The 21044-nt window shown below is 40.1% G+C and overlaps 1 protein-coding gene across 2 annotated transcripts; it reads right to left on the reverse strand.

The window, feature by feature from the left end:
• Window positions 1–1332: 1332 nt before the first annotated feature.
• On the reverse strand, window positions 1333–20313 carry cdc42se1 (CDC42 small effector 1). 2 transcript variants are annotated; one of them, XM_036539673.1, is made up of 5 exons: window positions 20166–20313; window positions 11076–11395; window positions 8100–8204; window positions 2158–2237; window positions 1333–1514 (listed from the first exon to the last, which is right to left on the reverse strand). In XM_036539673.1, the coding sequence occupies exons 2-4, from the start codon at window positions 11127–11129 to the stop codon at window positions 2169–2171; spliced, it is 228 nt and encodes a 75-aa protein (XP_036395566.1). In that variant the 5' UTR covers window positions 11130–11395; window positions 20166–20313; the 3' UTR covers window positions 1333–1514; window positions 2158–2168. The 2 variants fall into 2 exon arrangements, with proteins under 2 accessions (XP_036395566.1, XP_036395565.1); XM_036539672.1 differs by lacking the exon at window positions 20166–20313 and having other exon boundaries at window positions 8100–8201; window positions 11076–11210.
• Window positions 20314–21044: the final 731 nt, after the last annotated feature.

Here is a 21044-nt window from a genome sequence, read left to right on the forward strand (position 1 = left end):
TAATAAAAATGTTCATAAATCTTATGTTTTTTAAAATCAATTTTATGAACTTATCTGCGCTGGGAAAACAGGTCATATCTGGTTTTGACTTAACAGGGAAATCGGTGCCATTTGCTCACCAATAGCTGAAGGGATGAAGTAGGTGCAGACTTCAAGCTTGGTGCACAAACTGAACATTTGGGGAGTGGATGGGGCTTAAAGAAATCAGTGAAAAAGTGATGATTCACACCCTGTGATTTTGACACAAACAGGCAAAGCCACTACCTTTGGCAATTCTGAGGTAAGAGGATTTAAGGGAAATAGCTGTGGGGCAGTTGTGTTGGAACCTCAGATGGAAAGATAATGTCAGGAAATGGCTAAGAAGCAGTGATATCCAGTGCTCATATTGATGATCTGTGCTGTAAAGCTAAGGTGAATGAAATAACATCAATATAAATGAATTTCACTAAACAGAAAAGAACAACTCTTTGGAGGACATCTGAAAAAGTGATGATACCATAGTTACATCACACTTATTTCAGGATTTAATACATGGGTGAATAGGAATGAATCCACTGCAATTTGTGGGCATTTAAATGAATCTATGATTACACTTGATCAGAGGACTGCTGATGCATAAGAGTAGGGAAAAAAAGATTAGATGTCTGCTGCTTGGATTAACCTCCAGTTTGCAGAACCAGTATGAATAAAGACACACCCTCATCATGACAGCCACAATACTAATAATGAAGGCAACAGTAATAGACATTGGTAAAATGATCTGATAGGCGGATCATTTGTGCAAGCTTTAAAAGGATATCTGCTAATAGTCTTTAAAAAGAAATATTGCTCATTCTGTAGAACTTATAAGTCGTAAAACACTCACACAATCACACATCACTTGTCTAGCACCTTGGGTGCTGACACCTCTCAGAATCACAAAGCAAGGGAGCATCCTTGTTTGTTTGGCAGGTTGCAGAGCGTGAACAATATCCAGGCTGGATGGCAGTAGTAGGTGGGCTTTGGAGCATTCAAATTATGCCTTGCCATGACGAGTGTTTCTGGGCCCTGAGATGAGGACAGAGATCCAGAACTCTCCACCGCTGGTTTTTCAAGAGAGAATGTCCAGTGTATGGATGTGTCACGCACTCCACTCTCCCGCATTTTGCTCTCTTCCTCATCAAACCTCCCATACAATCCAGGTATGAATAAAATGCAATTCAACAGTCTATGGTTCGGCAAACAACTGAATACTTTCCATTTAAAAAAAAGAAATTTTTTCCATTGGAAATAGAAATTGAACCAAAGAGGTTGAGTACGTTTCAAGAAAGTGATACATTCCTGGTTGGGATGTATAGCAAACGGCTTTGCAGCAAGTGTTGCGGGAGCCAGAACAGGGCTACAATGCATGTCTGGGATTATCATGAATTTTCCAGGGTTGCTAAGTGCTATGTGGGGGTCAGGTCCCACTGTGATTGCTGCTTTGGCAGAGATGGTAGAAGAGTCAGAGAGGATCCCCAGACTGGTCCTTTATTCTGAAACAGAGGCAAAAACTCAACATGAAATACTTAAAAAAGGACTTAATATATAAATAGAAATGAGTTAAATGTAGTATATACAATACATATATTATATGAAAAGCAGAACCAAGAGGATACTGAGTGCAGATTAACACAAATTCACTAATATAATGGGGTTTTTTGAGACTACTGAATTAAATTTCCAATGCATCAGCTGCTCACTGTCAGTGATGTCATTGTGGGACAGCACATGAGTTAACTCCCTCTGTTAACCATGACAGTCACAACTGCTATGCTTCACCAATTCTACAAATACTGTGCTCAGCTATGGAGTGTAAACTCCAAGGTCAACACAACGGAGGCACCTGGCCTATGTGACATTCTCAATGTTAGGTTATACTCGTCTGAATAAAATTCAGACTGTTGCAAGATTTCTAATCCTCCCCTCATTTGGAGCCTCCATTTGCATCTTCCAGAACAAGCTTTGCTATATCATATAAAAGAAGATTTAAACCGTCAGTGCCATTGTAGTACTGATAATTACAATTAAGAAAGTGTGAGGTGCTGGAGACAGCCAAGGTGTAACATTTGTAAAAGAACTGTGATTTGCAGGTCTACGCCATTTTGAAGCACTACCAGACACTGCTAGGGCACTCACCCACTTGACAGCTATAACAAGCTGTTTCGGCCATTAGCGCTGGGTCCTTTTGACCGCATCTGTTCCTGGACCTGCCCTGACTGCAGAAGAAAGATACACACATTACACATCTATGGTAATTTCCTGGCACCGTACATTTCCTTCCTGCTAGTCTGTTGACCTTGGACTTAGATGTGGCCTTAGGCTATGCAAGAGAAGTTTGGAGCACCGCCACCTTTACATATACCAGATACTTAAAATGGTATTTAATAAAATAAATGATTTAAGGTACAACACAATCTACAACAACAGTGAGGCCACAGTTGATTTACATGACAAGAGTTCGCTTACACAAAACCCCTGTGTCACTGTGAACATTATAACCATTTGGAAAGGATCATACTGACATTGAAACGAACAACTCTCAAACACTAGTGTATATTAGGATATTTTTTAATGGTGTATCAGTTCTAGGAGGTTTCACACAATTCACACACTTTGTAGTTGTGCATTTATATAGACATTTGTTGAATACAGCATTACAGTACTGGAGAATTCGAAAAGTACTACTGCTCTGTGAAGTAAACATGCTGCCCGCCTGCCACTTTCTCTTTCTGATTCGATAAAGATCAGTCAACTCACTTCCCCAGTCTGAGTCATCTCCAACTTTTCATGTCATATCATTTGCAGCTGGTTCTGCAGCGGGATGCAATTTCTGAGCTATTTATCTGCAACCCTGAGCAAAACAGGCCACAGCCCTCTCTTTTACAGATTGTCAGCCTGTGGGCAACACTGTTTGTTTACAACTGTGGCAGAGCTGAGACAGATGGTGTCTGGTTCTGTTCGGTTTGTTTGAAGGGCAGCTTCAGGTAATGGTTGTGTCCCTTAATGTGTAGAATGCAGCACCACCTGGACAGAGGCACCGGAGGAAGACTAGAACTGACCTACCACAATGTCCTCTGCTTTCTGTCAGCCACTTATTTAAACAAGTTCATACCCACATGGTGCTTAAGATATTCTGCAATAAGACCATGGCACTCAAGAACAGGCATTCAGGCTCATGCTGTAGAACCTGCCACTGACGTGATCGTGCACAGGCTTGCCTTGCACATACACAGCGCAGCGACACACCCTTATCTGACACCTGCTATTACATCACAGGTATTCTATGTTTAAGGACCATGCATTAACCTTGAGAGTAATACAAGAAAAATGAACTGGCATAAAAAAGTAAACAGTGGTAAATATCTTCAGGTACACAAAACTCTTACACAATTTTATGTAACAAAAATAAAAAGTCTTGAAAAAGCATGTATCTCGACGCAAAGCTCCAAGCGCATACATCTCTAGACAACGCTCACTGTGGCATATGGCCTGAAGGAAACAATGTGTCAGATGTCACTGACAGAAATGGATAGAGCACTTCAGTGGAGTCACAGAGCAGGAAACAAAAGAACAGATAACTTGAGGTGATTCTGTTTGTTTTGCAAAAGCAGTTCTCATGTCATTATAGGATAAAGGACTGACTGAGTTTCCCCTCAACAGAGGTATTTAGGATGAATAATCTTCCAAAACTTTTCATATTGAATTAAGAAGGCCAGGGCAAGACATTTTATTCAGGATACTATTCTCACCTCCCATATCTACGCCGATCAGACCACTTCTACAACAACTCACCAAAGATTCATCCGGTACCCAGCTAGATTTAAAATAATTTGCTTTTCCTTATTTCCAAATTAATTAGAGGTGATGAGGCCCTCGATTGATGAGGCTCTTGGTTTGCTCTACAACGGCGAGTTTACAAAGAGTAGATGGGCCTGATCTGAAATTGGCCTGTGAGACTGAGACACAATGGGAGAATGGGAGAGTCTGCATTTACAGGGACTGACTGCATGGGAAGAGGCCAACCTACACATACTCAAAACTGCCGGAGCCCTCGGCTGCTGGCAGCCAGACAATGCCACATGAATGCCAGGCATTGCACATCCTCTACTTAGAAGACCACACACACACACACGCGCACATACACACACGCACGCGCACACACACACAACCTTTATCGGAATATCACTGTCATTGCAATTAAAAAGTGAGGGTCTGTAATGAGAAACTGAATGAATGGACCTAGATTATGCAATACTGTTGTAGTAACAGATTTACTGTTTGTAATTAGAGTATATAATAGACGGAGTGGAAAGGTAAGCCAATGTGCCAACTAGTGTAGTTTTAGGAACAGTGAAGGGATTATTTTGTGTTAGTCAATATCACCAGCAGGCTTCAGTTTAGTATTAAGATATCAACAAAGGTGAAAATATAGTTACATCCAAACACTTATTTGAAATTGACACATTGTAATAGCCTGCTCTGGGCACAACTGACTTTATCAGAGATGTGAAAATGACTATAAATAACAGCAAAACAACAGCCCACTTCTAACAGAAAAGATACATATTGCAGTAAGTACCTAGCTGACACTGCAGCAAATAAAATTAAATCAAGTTAATCAATTAATACTAATTAGGGGAAAATGCACTGTATTCTGTACACTGTTTCAGGAACATAGACAAAACAACATGGTTCACTCAAAAAAGCTCTTGTAGAGCAGAGGTCTCAGTCAGTGTTGCCTCCTCACAACAAAAATTCACATTGAAGTCCTTGAAGTTTATGTGTTTACATAGCAAAACAATCTACCAGTCTATGAACCTGCATAGTACATAAAGGACCCCAAGGAGGAGTTTGGGTGTATCAAGAGGATTTGGGCAGAAGCCTATTGATGGAAAACTGTCCTTATAATGAAGGCCACAGTGATCTTTCATTTCAGATACCTTCACCATCCATTTGTTGCCCCTCGCTCTCTGTCTACCCACATCCTGACCCAGCTTTCAGGAAGTCGGTCTATTTAAAGGTTTATTCACAGGCACACTTCCCTCCCCTGTCCCCTCATTAGCTTTTCTAAAGCAGGGTTCAGGTTGGGGTGGAGTGGCAGGGGGTGTTTAGGGACAGTGACACAGGTCCTATTTCTCAGTGGGTTAAACAGATCCCTATTCATGCTAAGACAGGGGGACGGGGGGATGGGGGGAGCTTTGCATGCATTGTCTCTTAACTGATGTCACGCGTCCTGTTTAAAAAGAGGCTATGAGAACAAGCACCATCCTGTGAGAACGTCACATATTCACATCCAGACCTACCCCCCCCCCCCCCCCCCCACACACACACACCCACACACACACACACACACACACACACACACACACCCACCCACACAAACAGTAGACACCTCGTACCAAGGCCAATACAGAAGATTAAAGATAATGTGCTGAACTCTAAAGCAGTGCGGGTTACGACACAGCCTGAATTTTGCATTTCCAACTGCTGTATCTGGTTAGTTTCTATCCTCTATGCAGACAGAAGGCTGTTCTGTGGAGAGTTTGTCAGGAAGCAGGTGTATTCCAGCACTGAACTATCCCATCCATTTCTAACATGGCAACCTCACTCCTGTGGCATTGCACAACGCTGCACAGCACAATACACACACTGCTGCCAGGTAACGGAATGTCTGAAAAAGGCAAGCCAATTAAAAGAAAGAAGCTAGTGTAAAAAAAGAGAAACAGAAAGAGAGAGAAGAGGCAGTGGCGATGACAGGGATTCAAAGTTTCCACCTTTGAATTTAGACACATAGTTTAGATAGTACATTTAAGTTAAACAGTAAGGGGAAAAAAGACCACTTAAAGTGTGTGTGTGTGTATGTACATACACACATACACACACATACACACACACACACACACACACACACACACACACACACACACACACACACACACACACACACACACACACACACACACACATACACATACACATACACATACACATACACATACACATACACATACACACACACATATATATATATATACACATATACATATATATATATACATACATATATATATATATAAAAGATAAAAGTGGATGGATCTCCAGCCTACATATATTCACATTTATGCAAGGCCATTAGTCCTGGCAGCTACCCTCACTGGATCCAATGATACATTATAAAACATTTCCCTCCCCATGCCTCTTTTCTTTGAGATTCCTGGCTAATATCCCTCTTCAAAAGTTTCCAGTCACACAGCACTGCCCAGGTACTGAGTGCACTCAGTGGAGAAGGGGTAGGATTAAATAACTACGCCATGACAACAAGCTGGGCCGACGCCAAGAATCCTGAGAGAAACTCCGCTGCCACTCCCCCTCCTCCAAAACCCCCAGCCTACCTGCATTCTCTTTACATATTACGCAACACTGGGGATCACAGAGAGTCCATCTATGCAGCAACAGCTAATGGCATTTCACAATTTTTTAATCAGACCTGACAATGACTGCACAGATGAATCAGATAAAGGAAGTGTTCTGAGCAGCCCAGTGTTTTTTTCACACAAGTAGACATCAGCTACAGATGAGATTAGAGGTGTTAGGCATGCAATTGAGCAGGAGAACAGTCTGACAGCAGGAGTTGTGAAAATAGATCATTTAGAAAAAACAACACCCAATGGTGAGAAAAGTAGGGGGTTCATCAGATAATTGTAGTCATTCTGTGACCAACACCCTAAGAAGAGTGCAGTGAAGACAAACTATGAAAATCACTTGCCAAACTGGATTAATAAGACCCTTGTCAATTTAAGAAGGCTAAAGCCATGCAACCTGACTCAAGCCTCACACTACCCAATGAAACATGCTGAGTTTTGGGTCAGTTCAGGCTCAGTATTTCTGGACGTCATATTTTGAATGCACCGCTGTCTAAAATCTGGGATATAAGAACATTTTGAATGAGTGACATTTACACTAAAAGGAATTAACTTTTTAAGGCTACTGAACATATTGAGCTTGAATGAAAGATTAATTTGTTTACTTACTTAGACAAGAAGGACTGACTGTTGTGCTAATTTGTTAAGAGGCTGAATGTTGCATACTGAGGGATTTATCCATTCTTTTGTATGGATGTTTAGTAACTGAATGCAATGCATTTTACTGAAAAGAAGCTTTGGTAGGATGATTCTGGTTAATTTTGATATGTAAGACGCTGAAGGTGAATTTGATTCGATTTGATTTAATAACACATAACATTATCATCTTTGGGCTGGGTTCGGTTTGAGTATTAAAGTGTGCAGGTCAAGTGAGGCTCAGCTTTCAGTTTCAGGTCCAAGCAGACCTTTGCAGACCTTTTCTCTGACTGCATTCTGGAGCACAAAGTGATCCAGTCCTGATCATGACTACCTTTTAAATCCCTTCTGCTGACAGCCTAGCAGAACAGGGCCCCATCTCTCACCCTCCCTAATGTTCTCCCCTTCCTCTTTCTCCGCATGGAAGGAATGTAGCTGCCAAAACCAGATGCTCCACTAACTGCCTTCCTGAGTTACTGTCTGTGGCCCTACAGTGTGAGGCAATTACCACCCAATCTCCTCCATTAACTCAGGTTTCAAATCAGAGGCCTACAGGGCCCCTGTCTGTGACACAGCAATTAGATAATGTGGCACTTGGTTTGTTGAGGCTAAGGCCATTTTGCATGGGTTAGGAGATGAGGTTCATTTCAACCAAATAAAGTGCCAGATGGTGCCCATCTGGACTGTAGGTGTTTCGATGCTCTGATTTTGGCAGTGATAGAGACAGCACTGTCAGGACGCTTGCAGTAAAATGGTCAGACATAAGATTATGGCTCACCCTTGCTCAAGGTAATGCATAGATTATCATAAAATAAGGAAGCAAATGTGTGTAACACATTTTATTCACTTAATATTAATGTTTTGATCACACATATCTGGGATATTATAGCTATAAATAACAATGAAAATCTTGATGCTTGGGGTATTGAATGTGTCTGAGAAATTCTGACATATGCTAACTTGAAAACCTCCCTCCCTGCCATATGAGTGTCACCATATTCATTGGTCTCCATGTCTTACCGGAGGTAGACCTTCTGTCATCTCTCCAGAGCCAATGTGTGTCAGGTGAACAAAGTTCATGGGCTCCCCGATCATGCTACGGTCAATCTTCCTCCTCTTCTTCTTCTGAAACAAAAACAAATCAAGTCTCTCTTGTAACTCAAGAGGGCAAATGTACATCATCCAAATTAATGGTGGAAAAAAAACTCTCCTTATGGGACACACACTGCATCAGGACATTTGAAAAAAAAAAAAAAAACAATGCTTTGATACATTCAGCAGCAGTAACATACTAAAGCATGTTCAGTTTTTAGCTGAGGGTCAAACTGCAGGTTACAGTACCTAAAAGCATAATGAATAGGATCACTCGACAATGATACCTTTAGTGGGTGCCATGTTATTTTTCAATCTACTCATTGCAAACTGGTAGACTACCCCTGATGCAAAGCACTGAGACCTGACTAAAATACCAACAGCAACAATGTAATGTAATGATTATGAGAAACCCTTCATTAGGGATCACATTTTTTCCCAAAGCAAGAGTTTCCATTGATTATAGTAAGAGCAACCTTCTTATTTGTCTTGCCCTGCATGGGGCATAATCACTGCTTAAAATCAAAGAATACACATACACTTGAAGTGCTATATCCATACATCACAATTTATACCGCAAAGTTCACTTCGTAACTTCTAGGACTACTGGCTATAAGGCGCATATCTCCCAACCATTCACTGCAGATGTTCAAGTAAGAAAAACACATTTTAAATTAAGTGATCCTTTAAATTGATTCCCCAACCCTAGCCATTCAAGGCTACAGTCAATTATTACTGTTTACTTCACCAACTAATGGTGCCAAGACTGGGAATCCCCACAGTACTTCTGCAATACACCATTTAATTAAGTCTTAGTGTTTGTATCATCTCCCTTTAGTGTTACATTTCTGTGGTCTCTATAAAGTCTATTCTTTGTAACCTCTCTTGCTCAATTTCTCAGACCTCATGGAAAGTCACATCATCTTCCCCACGTAGCGTTTTTTCCCCCCATTGGACCATGTTCTGTTCTTACGAAGACTTGTTGTCACTCGTCTGTCAGCACAGAGACTCAAAGCAGCTCCCACCTGCTGCTACATGCAACACAGGCCAAACCGATTGCACAAACTACTGTTCCCTCCGTCAACAACACCTGCTACACTACAGTCCTATTACACCTAGCTTGTGGTATCCATTATTACATTTTCAGACATCTGTAATGCAGAAAAATCACTGAGGTCCTCTAAATAATGCATCCCAGGAACTGTATTGGCCGTTGCTTGCTTCTTAGCCTTTTTCTAACTGTACTAAAAAAGCTACCATACAATAAAGATTTTTGTGTAGGCAATTAGCAGCAGCTATGCAATCAGGGCGCTTTGAGAAGAGGTTCTTACTGGTATTTATGTGTTCTCTGAATAGGCTGTGATACAACAATAGTCACGTCCTAAAATTTAAACTTCTCATAAAGGAGCCCAGGAGGGAAAACCATCTCCACCTTCGAAAACAACAGCCTGAAACAAGCCCTGTCTGCTGGGAAATGACATATATGTGTATGTTTAATAAAAGCGCCTGCTCCAGTCTAAGCCCGCTTTCTTCCCAACAATAGAACAAACACCAGCCTAAAAATAAAAAAAAAAAAAGGAGGAAGGAGGGGGGAGGAAGGCAGCTTGCTCCCAGCAGACCGGACCAGCCAACTTCCTCTCTCCTGAGCCCTTGCTCATTGTTGAAGGCAGTTCCACCAAAGGGGAACAGACACCGTTACACAACCCCTCGCGCCAATCAGGCCAGGGTCAAAGGTCACCTGTCAATCAGGCACCAGGCTACTATGGGCCAGGGAAAAAGAGAGCTAGAGGCAGAATGTAGAGCCTGCTAGTCTGCCTGCCAGCATGGGAGTGTAGGGGTCAGAGGAGGGCAGTTCTTTCCCTGTTATCCACATCAGTCCCTGGCACCGGATGGCAGAGGAAGTCTCTACATGGAGCTGGACAAACACAGCATACACGCAGCACTCCTGATGCAATCCAACCCATGTTGGATAACGCTGTTCCTAGAGAGCTGTAATGTGGCAGGTTTACACTTACTGTGCTGTGCACCATGAACAAATGGAAATGTGAGTCATACAAAAATATTAACCAACTGGGTTAAGTAAATTAACTTATGTAAACTAAATGAGCAGTGTGGACAAGGCTACTCTAATCAAATTAAGTCTTTAACAATGAAACAGCAAATGAAAAATCTCGAACAAAAAAACAGTACAGTACTGCTGTCCTTTGGCATTTCTGGCTAAGCTCAAAGGCTTCTTGAACAGATAACCACTGTGGGATGTACACAGGAAATACATTTCACACAAGCAAATCAGAAAAAAACACTTTGATCAAATGTATTTAAGGAAACTACATTACATACATTTGAATACAGTTTGTGCCCAAAGCACTATTTTCACTTCATGTTTCTATACTATGCATCCCTCAGCAGATGCATTAGCCTACTATGACAGAGAAGTCTTTGTCTTTTTGAGTTTTGAGTTTAGCACTCCTCTCACATGCACGTGCATACACTTGCCAGAGACTCTTGTGACTTCACATTAGTGGATTATTAAAAACGATCCTACTCATCCAGCTACTCATTTGTGGCAGTTTAACCTACTTTAGACTGTATGCAACTCAGAGAAAGTCTCTTAAAATCACAGGGAAGGGAGCTTACTAGCTTGACATATTCAGCATCTGGTGCAGGCTGAGATAGAGGGTGTACAGCTAGCAAAGACTAGAATGTGTAAGAATCCCAAATCACTTGAATATTTCAAATAAAATACCACATTATAATCCAATTTTTAATCAACAAAGTTGGAGAAGTGGAGATAGCCATAAGGACAATCCAAAATTTCACCTGAATCTTGTAAGGTGAGCATTTCCAAATTAAGCTTCAGAGGTTTAGAGGAAGTCAATATGATGACTATGAAAGCAAACTCACCGGCGGGGGTTTGGCCACAACGCAGCAGCTCATCTTGTGCCAGAACTCGCTCATCCCTGGCGTCCTCCAAACGATCCCTTGGCTCTCTCGCGCCGCCCTGCAGGCAGCTGAAGACACGGTGGAAAGTGGACCTGCTCTGTGGCCTTCAATCGCTTGAAGTCCTAAAACCTCCAGGCCTGGGCAGAAAATGTTCCGTCCCCCCCAAAACCCGACTAATCCTCCTTGCACTGTTGAGATGGCTCCCTGCTCTCTTCCCTCCGGCTGAATTCCCCGCTGATGCTGCTCTGTCTGGTCTGGAGTTTCGCCGCCTCTGTTTGGACCTGTCAGAACACAGACAGACTTTGTCGGGCTGAAGGCTTAAGGGGAAAGAGGAATCGTGTACAGGATCCTGCTCTGCCTTCACATTCCAGCACCTTTTGAAGAAAATTATGTACACTTGAAAGCATCATGACCTTTCAGCATTTCCTAGACTCATCTTTGTCACAAAAACCTTCATTAAGTACTGCTAACAAATTTTTTTTTGGTCCCCGTCAGTATTGGATAAATTTGGACAGATAACTGATAGCACTGGATATTATGACACTTGGTACGGTATGAATGTTGGTACGACATTCATAATTGTGATAATAAAAAAAAGGACTTTAATGAATTTAAATGTATATCATAATAAACAGTGATATGCAAGCAACTCATGTACTAGCTGTATTATGAGGCTGAGGTAGTGGTAAAAAAAGAACAGTATTTCTGTTGTATTCACCTGCATTAACTATACTGACCACAGCACATGTTTTCTGACATCATATTCAGCAGCTGTGGGAGTGAGCAAAGTACTGTATGCAGAATTAACACTATTAAATGCAACATGTTACACACAGTATATCATACAGTACCGGAGTGCTCAGACATGTAGCCTAAGCCACATTGCTTTACTGGAGTGATCAACAGAGATGGCAACACCTTCACGACCAAAGACCTCAAAAGTGTGGCAGCATTTCACTCTTAACTCTGCCAAGGTGGTTATGAACTGAAACATTTGAAAACCTGACCTTGCCTGGCATCAGTTATGCTCCAGCATCTGAAGAGGTGGCACATTGGCTCTCTGGATGATGAAGACTGGTATCCTTAAGTTAGTTAGCTAGCTAGCATAGCTAATGTTAAAAGCCATGTTACTTCACGTTTTGAGATGTAACATTTTCTATTTTGAAATACACTTTCTCTTGATCAATAAATCATTACCCCTTTCGCGCGGATGGTCACACCGGTGTGATTTGCCGTTTAGCGTGTATGCTAAAACCAGTGCGATTAGAACACTAGATTGTAAAAATTCTAGCTAATTTTAGCTTTGAGGAAACAGCAATTTAATGTTAAAAAATATAGCAAATGCTAACTGAAAACTATGAGAAGCTTAATAATGCTAATGAAAACATAACAAACCCTGTAACATAACATGTGCGCTACATAGTATAAAAATAAATTACGTGTGAAAGGGTTAATGACGTTGAACATACAGTGTAGCAAATAATAACCTATTATTCACAACGATCCTGTTCACATTCCAAATGTGCCCTAACTTTACAATGTTCTCTGCTTTACAATTCTCTGCTTAAACGTTGCATCATTGTCATGGGGACGTTTATGGCTAGAGATAGTGTTGCTGCCAAGTGCACAAGTTTAGAGAACACCAAAGAATTTGATACTTTCTAAATCGCGAAAGATTTCTACAACTCGTGTCTATGCGTGCGTGCCCAATGTGGGCTGCATTCGAATTAATTTGAATGAGTTATGGGTTTGTTGGATCTCGTAATTCTACCAAGGATGGCTTTCTTCAAAGGAAGCAGACTTGTACTCCTCAGCAAATTCTCATCTTGAATGAAGTTCTCATCTTTATTGTCTTCATTGTTAGTTAGTATATGCCTAAAACAACCTCAAGTTAAATTTAAGATCCAATAGATAAATAAGAGCCATTGAGTAATTGTGTGATTCATAATCCAAATAGTCGATTGATAGATAGATAGAACTGATAGATTATTTGACTATCAAAACAGGGCTAGTTGCAGCTCTACTGTTAATGATGTTGCGGTTTAACTTTATAGAAAAGTCTAAACATTACCTAAACATTCCCTTTATATATTATAAATTTTACACATCCATTATGGAAAAAATGGCTTTCGGGATTTCCTTCAACTTTCCCCACAGGTCACTACTTTCAGTTTCACAGTTTGAATGTGATACAGAGTCAACAGATCTTTGTCTCCCCTTGTATAAAGACTTGCTTTGTCCTTTATCCAGACAGTCAAACTCCTACAGGGCAACTTCTCAGCACTTGGCACATCCTGCAGTTTATTTTCAGCAAAGAAATGATCACTTGATTTAGCTTTTTTTTAACTGAAAGCTCCTCCATTAAATTGTTACTGTGCTCCATGGTAGGAAGAGTCACAGGAAAAACCCAGATTTACACAGGCTCTAAGCGAGTGGAGGATTTCCCTCAAAGTGCTGGATACACAGTTAACAGAAGCTCTGGGTCCCTGGAGGACTTCTCTCAAGGCACCAGATACAGAGTTTACAGAGGCACTGGGCCCCTGGGGGAGTTTCCCAAGGTGCTGGATACACCACTTCCCTTTGAGAGAATTTTAAAGATCATTTCCTCATATCCACTGTTACGGGATATTTCCAACATTTCAATGAAACTGCATTAACATGGTCTCACTAATAAAGTGCTACCATTGTATCAGTGAGCTTTTTAATAACCTCATGCTCCAATAATTGGTAGTACTCCAAATGTTAAAGATGTTTGTACATGTATACACTAAACACACAATTGTATAAACAGGACAACAGGAAAATAGTACAAAAAATAAATATGACAAATGCCTATCTGTTTTAAAGTGAAGTTGCATATTTATGTGAGCATGACAACAATATAAAATAATGCTAAACCTACATTCTATATGCTAAAAACCTGGACTACAGCAGTTTACATTGCAGTAAGGTGAACAAAGAGGGTTCACCTGCTCCCTTTGCTGTGAACAGATCAGGATATTTACTTTGTGTTGTTAATGCAGAAAGACTGAGAGCCGGCAGAAGAAATGGGAAGTGCCATGGCAATTATATCACTGTTAGCCCCATATGGGCCCCTACAGTCCCCATAATGTCCCCAAAGGAGTGTGTGCAGAGAGCACATACCACCAAGAGTCTCTTCATTTCTGCACCAGAGAAAACAGTGAGACATAACTTCTCCTGACCTAACACCCTTTCTTGTATCAATATACTGCATGCAAGATCATTACCAGATTTTAACATTAATAGTTGTATGGACTAAAAATCAATTATGACGATTATCTTGGGGAAAACACACCTATAAAGAAAACTTTTTGACACATTAACTAGTAGGCTAACTGGTAAGAACAGGAAGGACTAAACTGATAAGCTCCATTTTCCTCTTCCCTTCCTTTAAATGCCACTTCTCACATATTCCATTTTTTCTCAAAAATGGGACTATTCAGAAACTACCAAAGCCTCAAGGGATCTCCATTTTTAGCAAAAGCAACCATTTGCTGAGCAAGCCTCTCAACCAGTTTGTACTGCCAGCTGAGGATTGAACCCTCCCTGTTCTGAAATGTCTTTCTTCTACACAGATCTTCTTTGCCATCGCCAACTTTCAAGGCATGCCTGTGCTCCACTGCCGAGGCGCGATCAGGCAGAAAAGGTGGTTGAGAATTATGTAAGTTATGGTGAGAATGATACACCAAAAGCTGTCAGAGTAAAGCCAGGGTGTGGTACATACTGAACAGATTCCATTTTTCAGGGTGAACTTTAGGATACACTGTGGTCAGAATTTACAGGAGAGTTCCATCATGACAAAGGGTCCTATCACTAAAAAGGAATGGGCCAATTTGAAGCTTTTCAGTTTTAAAGACACTTGTCCGCTGTGTTAAAGAACAGAAAATACCACTATACTATGGAAGGTATTTTAACATTTACCAGTTTTATTCAGTTAAATTTTTGATGACTGTTCTATATAGCTACTTATTGAAGTTAATATTCAAAAGAATACTTAAAGAGTGACATATTTGACTGTTGTAGCCCTAATTATATGTTGCACACATTGCCAATTCTAATATACTCACTGGTCTCAAAGGTGCCTACATCAAAAAATGTCATTTCCAATTATATAGCTGCTTGTCATTGATGCTGTCCTTCCAAATTACTTTTTGATTTGCCTAAAGGCATGCAAAAAAGGTTAAATAAGTTTGAAAACTGACATGATTTATTATGAATTAGATACTACAAGCTTTATAAGCTGTCACTTTTAAACAGAGGTGGACAGCCCGGCTTCAGAAAGTAAAAGTCCTGCCATGTATTTCTTCCACCCATGTGCTACACCAGCTGAATTTAATTAGCACAGCTCTTCAGCCAGGTAGAGGAGCTAATTAGTGAAATCAACTAGTTTAGTGAATGGCTAGAACAAATACATGGTAGGACTTATTTTCTGAAGCCGGGGTGTCCACCTCTGCTTTTAAATAATAATCCATGTTCATCTGAACAACTTTGAATCTATAACAAGGATGCAGTAAACAGAAATATAAGTAGGGGATAATACTGGTCTAGTATCAAGTCCTTTTTCTGGCATCTGTATACCCCTGCACTGTGTATCAATATTCCCCCCTGAACTTCAGTCTTCAGTCTGAACCCCCTCATGATCAGTCTAGGAAACACACAGAAAAGGTATTGCTTAATTTAATTTCCACAAATAACTTAGAATAATGACCATAATCTCATTCTACAGAATGCATCACAGCCCAGCAGAATTTCTTTTTAAGCCACCACCATACTGAAAGATCTCCTAGCGAAACAAAGTAGAACTTTTGCTGTGTATCTTCAATGATGGTTTGTACAACGTGTCTTATCTCTCAGCTTCCTGGAAGCATTGTGAAGTTGCTTTCCCACTAAACAAGAATGGCCTGCACATAAGAACATCAGATTCTTTGGTATTCTAATGTCCTTTAAGGAAAATCAAGAATCTGTTTGGTAAGATGTTTCTTCATTTGTAATATCCTATATTCATATTGATATGTTCTGAAACAGTACAGTTCGGTTCTAACCCATGAAAACGATTGAGTTCAAGCACTTTTTTTTTATAATATAAAAACACAATATTTTTCATTTTTGTTTTGGTTACTCTGTATAGCAGAAGTACATCACTCAGATGGATTAAACTAGCATAAGAATTCAACACCATCCTTACACAGACATCTGAATTTTCCTTCTGGATTGACATTCCAGTCTGAAATTCCAACTGAAAAGCCGCATGTTCTGCATGATTTCACGGCATCCAAAGTACATTTGACAACAGGCTCAAGTATAATCTGCACACCTGAAGAAGCAGAAAATCAATAAATGTAGTTCTCATGAGACTGAGATATTCAAGCTATAGACAACTGCTTCCAATTGCATGTACTAACACAAAGGGTGGCAAATGACGCAATGTGTCTACTTCTATAGATTTCTAATATTCATATTCACAATTTGAACAGACAATGTATGGGTAAACAACAAGGAAGGTTTTGTGCTATCCCACTGGGCCACCAAACTGGAAAATTCACTGACCTGTAATAAAAGGGAAGCGTTGGTATTTCTGAAAGCAAACGCATGCAAAAATGCAATCGCCCCAGCAATTTTACAGGTTTGCTGGGATTCTGACCAGGTTATAGAACTTTAAGAACGTGAAAATCTTTCAAAATGGCTTCTACTATGTAACTCCAAAAGCGAAGCTACATGTATGGCTCAAATTGTATGACTGGCATAGGCAAAAAATGAAACTTGTGTAGCCAATTATAACTTTAAAGTGTTAAGCGTATATGTGTATATATTTCAATTGTATGGAATAAAAGACACTCATTGTGATGTAATCATAAAGCAAATTATGTGTTACTGCTCTTTCACCTCTGTTGTTTAGCTTGACAACAGTTGGTAGAAAAAAATTCAACAGTCTTGCAGAATAGCAAATGTTAGCTACTGAACTATATTAATTTTAAATACATTCATTTCTACATGAGTGGCTATATAAAAATATGCATAAATGAGACAGTGAAGTCTGTAGTGTAAATATAAGAGAGGTCCACTTGACAGCTCCACATGCATACTCGACTCCTGGGAATCACAGACCTTGTTGCAACGGACATAGCTGAATTATTGTGTAATTGTGGGCATCTTTGGGAGAACTTATAAAATGCTAAATTTGCTGATTCTACTGTAATGCAGCTCCTGCTCTGTGCATCTTGTGATGAAATCTTGCAATATGTGTCTTGAGATGCTTTATGGTCAAATATAATATAAATGTAGCTGAAACTACAAAATGTGACATGAACCCTCTTTCCTGGATAACTGCAGCTGGATTTTGAACAATCAAAGTCATTAATTACTCAATAGGACCACATTGTGTAATAAGTGAACTTGTAGCAGTTATGCTGGATTATAAACACAGCAGAGTTCTGAACTGATCTCCCTGGCTAATTTGGATTCTCAAATCAATTCCAAAACTGCAGTCTAGTATAGACCAATATGCTACAACCTGCCTTGTCATTATGGGGTGACATTAATGTAACTCTAGCCTAAGGTATAAAATGAGACTACATATAACCTGTTCCTACACAAAGTGTGCTCAGCATTGGACTGGTGATTCAAGGCAAAGAGCAGCGGGGGTCAGGGGGTGACTGAGGAAGGAACTGCAATAAGGGCTTTTCAATAGGCTTCATCCCTATCCAACTGTTTAACTGTGCTTTAAGGCTGCATGCAATGTAACAGTCTGAACACAGACCAGCTCTTTCACTCAATGTTTGAATTCTCCTGGTGGAACAGGATTTCTCAGCACAGGCAGGAGTAATATTATTGTTGTAATATTGCAAGTAACATTCCCTGAGTTAGGTACATGGCTCCCCAAGTCAAACCAATTCCTCCCTGTTCATTTCTAACATTACGTAATCACACACTATATACAAGGGAGAAGGGATAAAGCATATTTCATTCCTTGGTTCTACAAAGAGAAGCTCTTCATTCCAGTGCTGTGAATACAGTGTAAAGACATAAGCTGGACCTTGTCCTCTCACTAATTCACACATTTTGTTTTAAAGGAGCCCATGGGTGGAAGCTGAGTGTTAAGCAGAAGTGGCAATAATTTTCATCAGGTTTAAGGCGCACACACTCATATTCTCATGACAGCACCCAGACCTGACTGCTGAAGCATGTGAGCACTGAAACATATCCAGTATCAGCTAAGCAAAGTAAGACAGCAGTTCCATACATTACATAAGGACTGAGGCTTGCCACACAGTAAACTTCCTTAACTTCTTTGTATGTGGGATAGGGGGACTGGTGCAGATGCATACCATTTATTCAACAGTTACAATGGTATGCATTAAAAATAAGCTTATTTCAGCATCATCAGGGTGTCTAACAAAGGTATAATATTTATAGTAAAACATAACTGCTATGGAACATTAGATTATGCAGCTACATATCACAAATTTGATATGTCAGATGTCATAATGGATTTTGCCAAGACCATATAAACACCAATCCCCATGACATAACTGAAAAGCACAGGAGAAAGAGCAAAGGACAAGGGCTGAGTGAGAGTATGCTACGTTTACTTAAGTGAAAAGTATTAGATAAAAATCAGATCTTATCAAATAAAAAAACCGGCTGCTAGCACACATACATTCAAATAAGCAGAAAGACTGAACTGTTTATGAAAAATGAGATTGACTGCATATAGATTGAAATATGTGTGAGAGGAAAATACTATTAGCCAAAGGACTGTCTGGCAGGCAGAAGTCGAGGGAGCGCATGGCACATTAAGCTATGGTGTAGAAATAAACAAAATGTGCAACGACAGAAAAGCACAGCTCTGGCCTCCCGGCTTTTCAGTGTAGCTAAATTGTGGAGTGTTTACATCCTGGGACAGCAGATGTAAATCCTGATACAAATCAATGCTTGGATTTCACTTTGTGAAACTACTTCGTGGCCAGTCCCACCCTCTCCTCCTGCACCTCGGTTAAAAAAGGGCCAGGAAAACTCTCCTCGTGCAACTGACGCAAATTTAGAAAGGGCTGCTTCCTATATTTATCTTGTATTTCTGTTTTGAGCGTTTGCCAAAAAGCGAAAACACACCTTTAGCCTGCCTAGGCACAATGAAGTAATGAGTCTTGAGTTCGCGTGTTTCGTGCGAGTCGTCGTGAAGAAATCATTATATTGAGATATTTCTGTTAATGGAATTGCCTAATATGGGCATTGTCACATTGCATATCACTTGAAACGCTGAAATGTCGGCTAAAATGCTCAGTAAGCGAGCACTTACCTTGGCGATTACAAGACAGCTTATTTACTTGCTGTAAAAAGCAATACCTCGCTACTGCAACTGAATGATACACCGACAAACTGCGTTTGTTTTCAACATATATTCCTTTCTTAAAGGCGAAATATAGGAAAACGGCGGCTGATTTAACTGAAAATGCAACCAAGTCAAAATGGTTTAAGACTTACAGAGGAAGAACAAAACATTTCTGAATTTAACACAAATAGGTAATAAAATCACACAGAACTTGATATACTTACAGCAAAAAGTTCTCATCTATTTCAATGAGTTAATTAAGAGGTTTAGACTCATTTCCAATTACTTTATTTTGGGACCTAATCTGTAGTTCTGCTCGGAAGAATGGTCAAAAAGGGTGTTTATCCAATATCTTTTTCAATGCAAATAAATTTGAATTTTAAACGGACAGAGCGGATGGGTTGGGAGTTTAGAGTTAGCAAGAACTGTATCTCCCACTGCTACTTATGGCTGACCAACACTAAACTTCTATGACAAACATTCAACATGCTACAGCGGATAATTCGTTATCGATATTATTTAAAAGACCCCTAGTAAATATTTAACCAGTAAAAAGTTCGCGTAGTTGAGCCAGACGTTAGAGGGCTCCTTCTTAAAATGTAAAAAAAAAAAAAGAGTGAAACCTACAAGATTGGTTAGAACCCTTTCATATGCAGTAGAATGTTTGCATAAGAATGAAACAAATTGTGTCGTTAACTTACCTTGGGTGCTTGTGTCAAACCGGCCGGCACAGGTCAAGAAGCATATCCTCGATAGAGCGGCGTCTCCAGCGCTATGTGTCCCTCGCTCGCTACACTCTTGTTCAAAGTTACTAACAAGCTGAGGTGTGGTTCCAAGTTCTCTATCAGGAAATTCTCCGTTTTGAAACTGGTCCGGTTTTTTTTCCCAGCTCAATTTTCTCTGCTATAGCTAAGTAGCGCCTCCAATGGATGAAAATGGAATGGGGCCTCATAAATGATTCAAAGTGCTTTGATGTGGAATTGTTGCGGCAATCAGTCAAAGCCGTTCACTTGTCTTAGACATTTTTACCGTAAAACATAGTACCTCAGCTCTGAATATAGTTTAATTTCAGACCATTCCAACGCAATGAAGATATTTCTCGCCACTGACCAGAGGTCCATTTAATGAGCGAGGTTGCTTGTGCAAAGCTCATGCTTCTGATGAGCTCTTCCCTTGGTCAGTAGTCTAAATATAAATTTAGTACATAGGGAATTGCTATGGTAATATTAGTGGAGAAGTTATCCAAGTCACCTGTTAGGCCTGTTTATGCAAAATTCAACAGTTCAGTACCAAACATCCAGTTTATAGTGGGACCTGAAAAAAATGAGACAAATACAGTAATAAAATATGAAAATTAGGCTATTCTACCTACGTAATCTTGATATTCGAACCCAATACACCATATAGTTGTTATAACTGTTAAAACAGAAATGCAACAAATATGTATGACTTGTGGTAGATGTGGCCGTGCTGCTTTTCAGCTTGGTTTATTGCTGTGCTCTCGCAGGACGTACTGTGACACTGGCAAGGCTAATCGGCAGCGTAACAAAGGCGTCTTTTCACAGAAGTGCCAAGTATCA

Source organism: Megalops cyprinoides, chromosome 10, assembly GCF_013368585.1.
Source record: "Megalops cyprinoides isolate fMegCyp1 chromosome 10, fMegCyp1.pri, whole genome shotgun sequence".
Classification (NCBI taxonomy): domain Eukaryota; kingdom Metazoa; phylum Chordata; class Actinopteri; order Elopiformes; family Megalopidae; genus Megalops; species Megalops cyprinoides.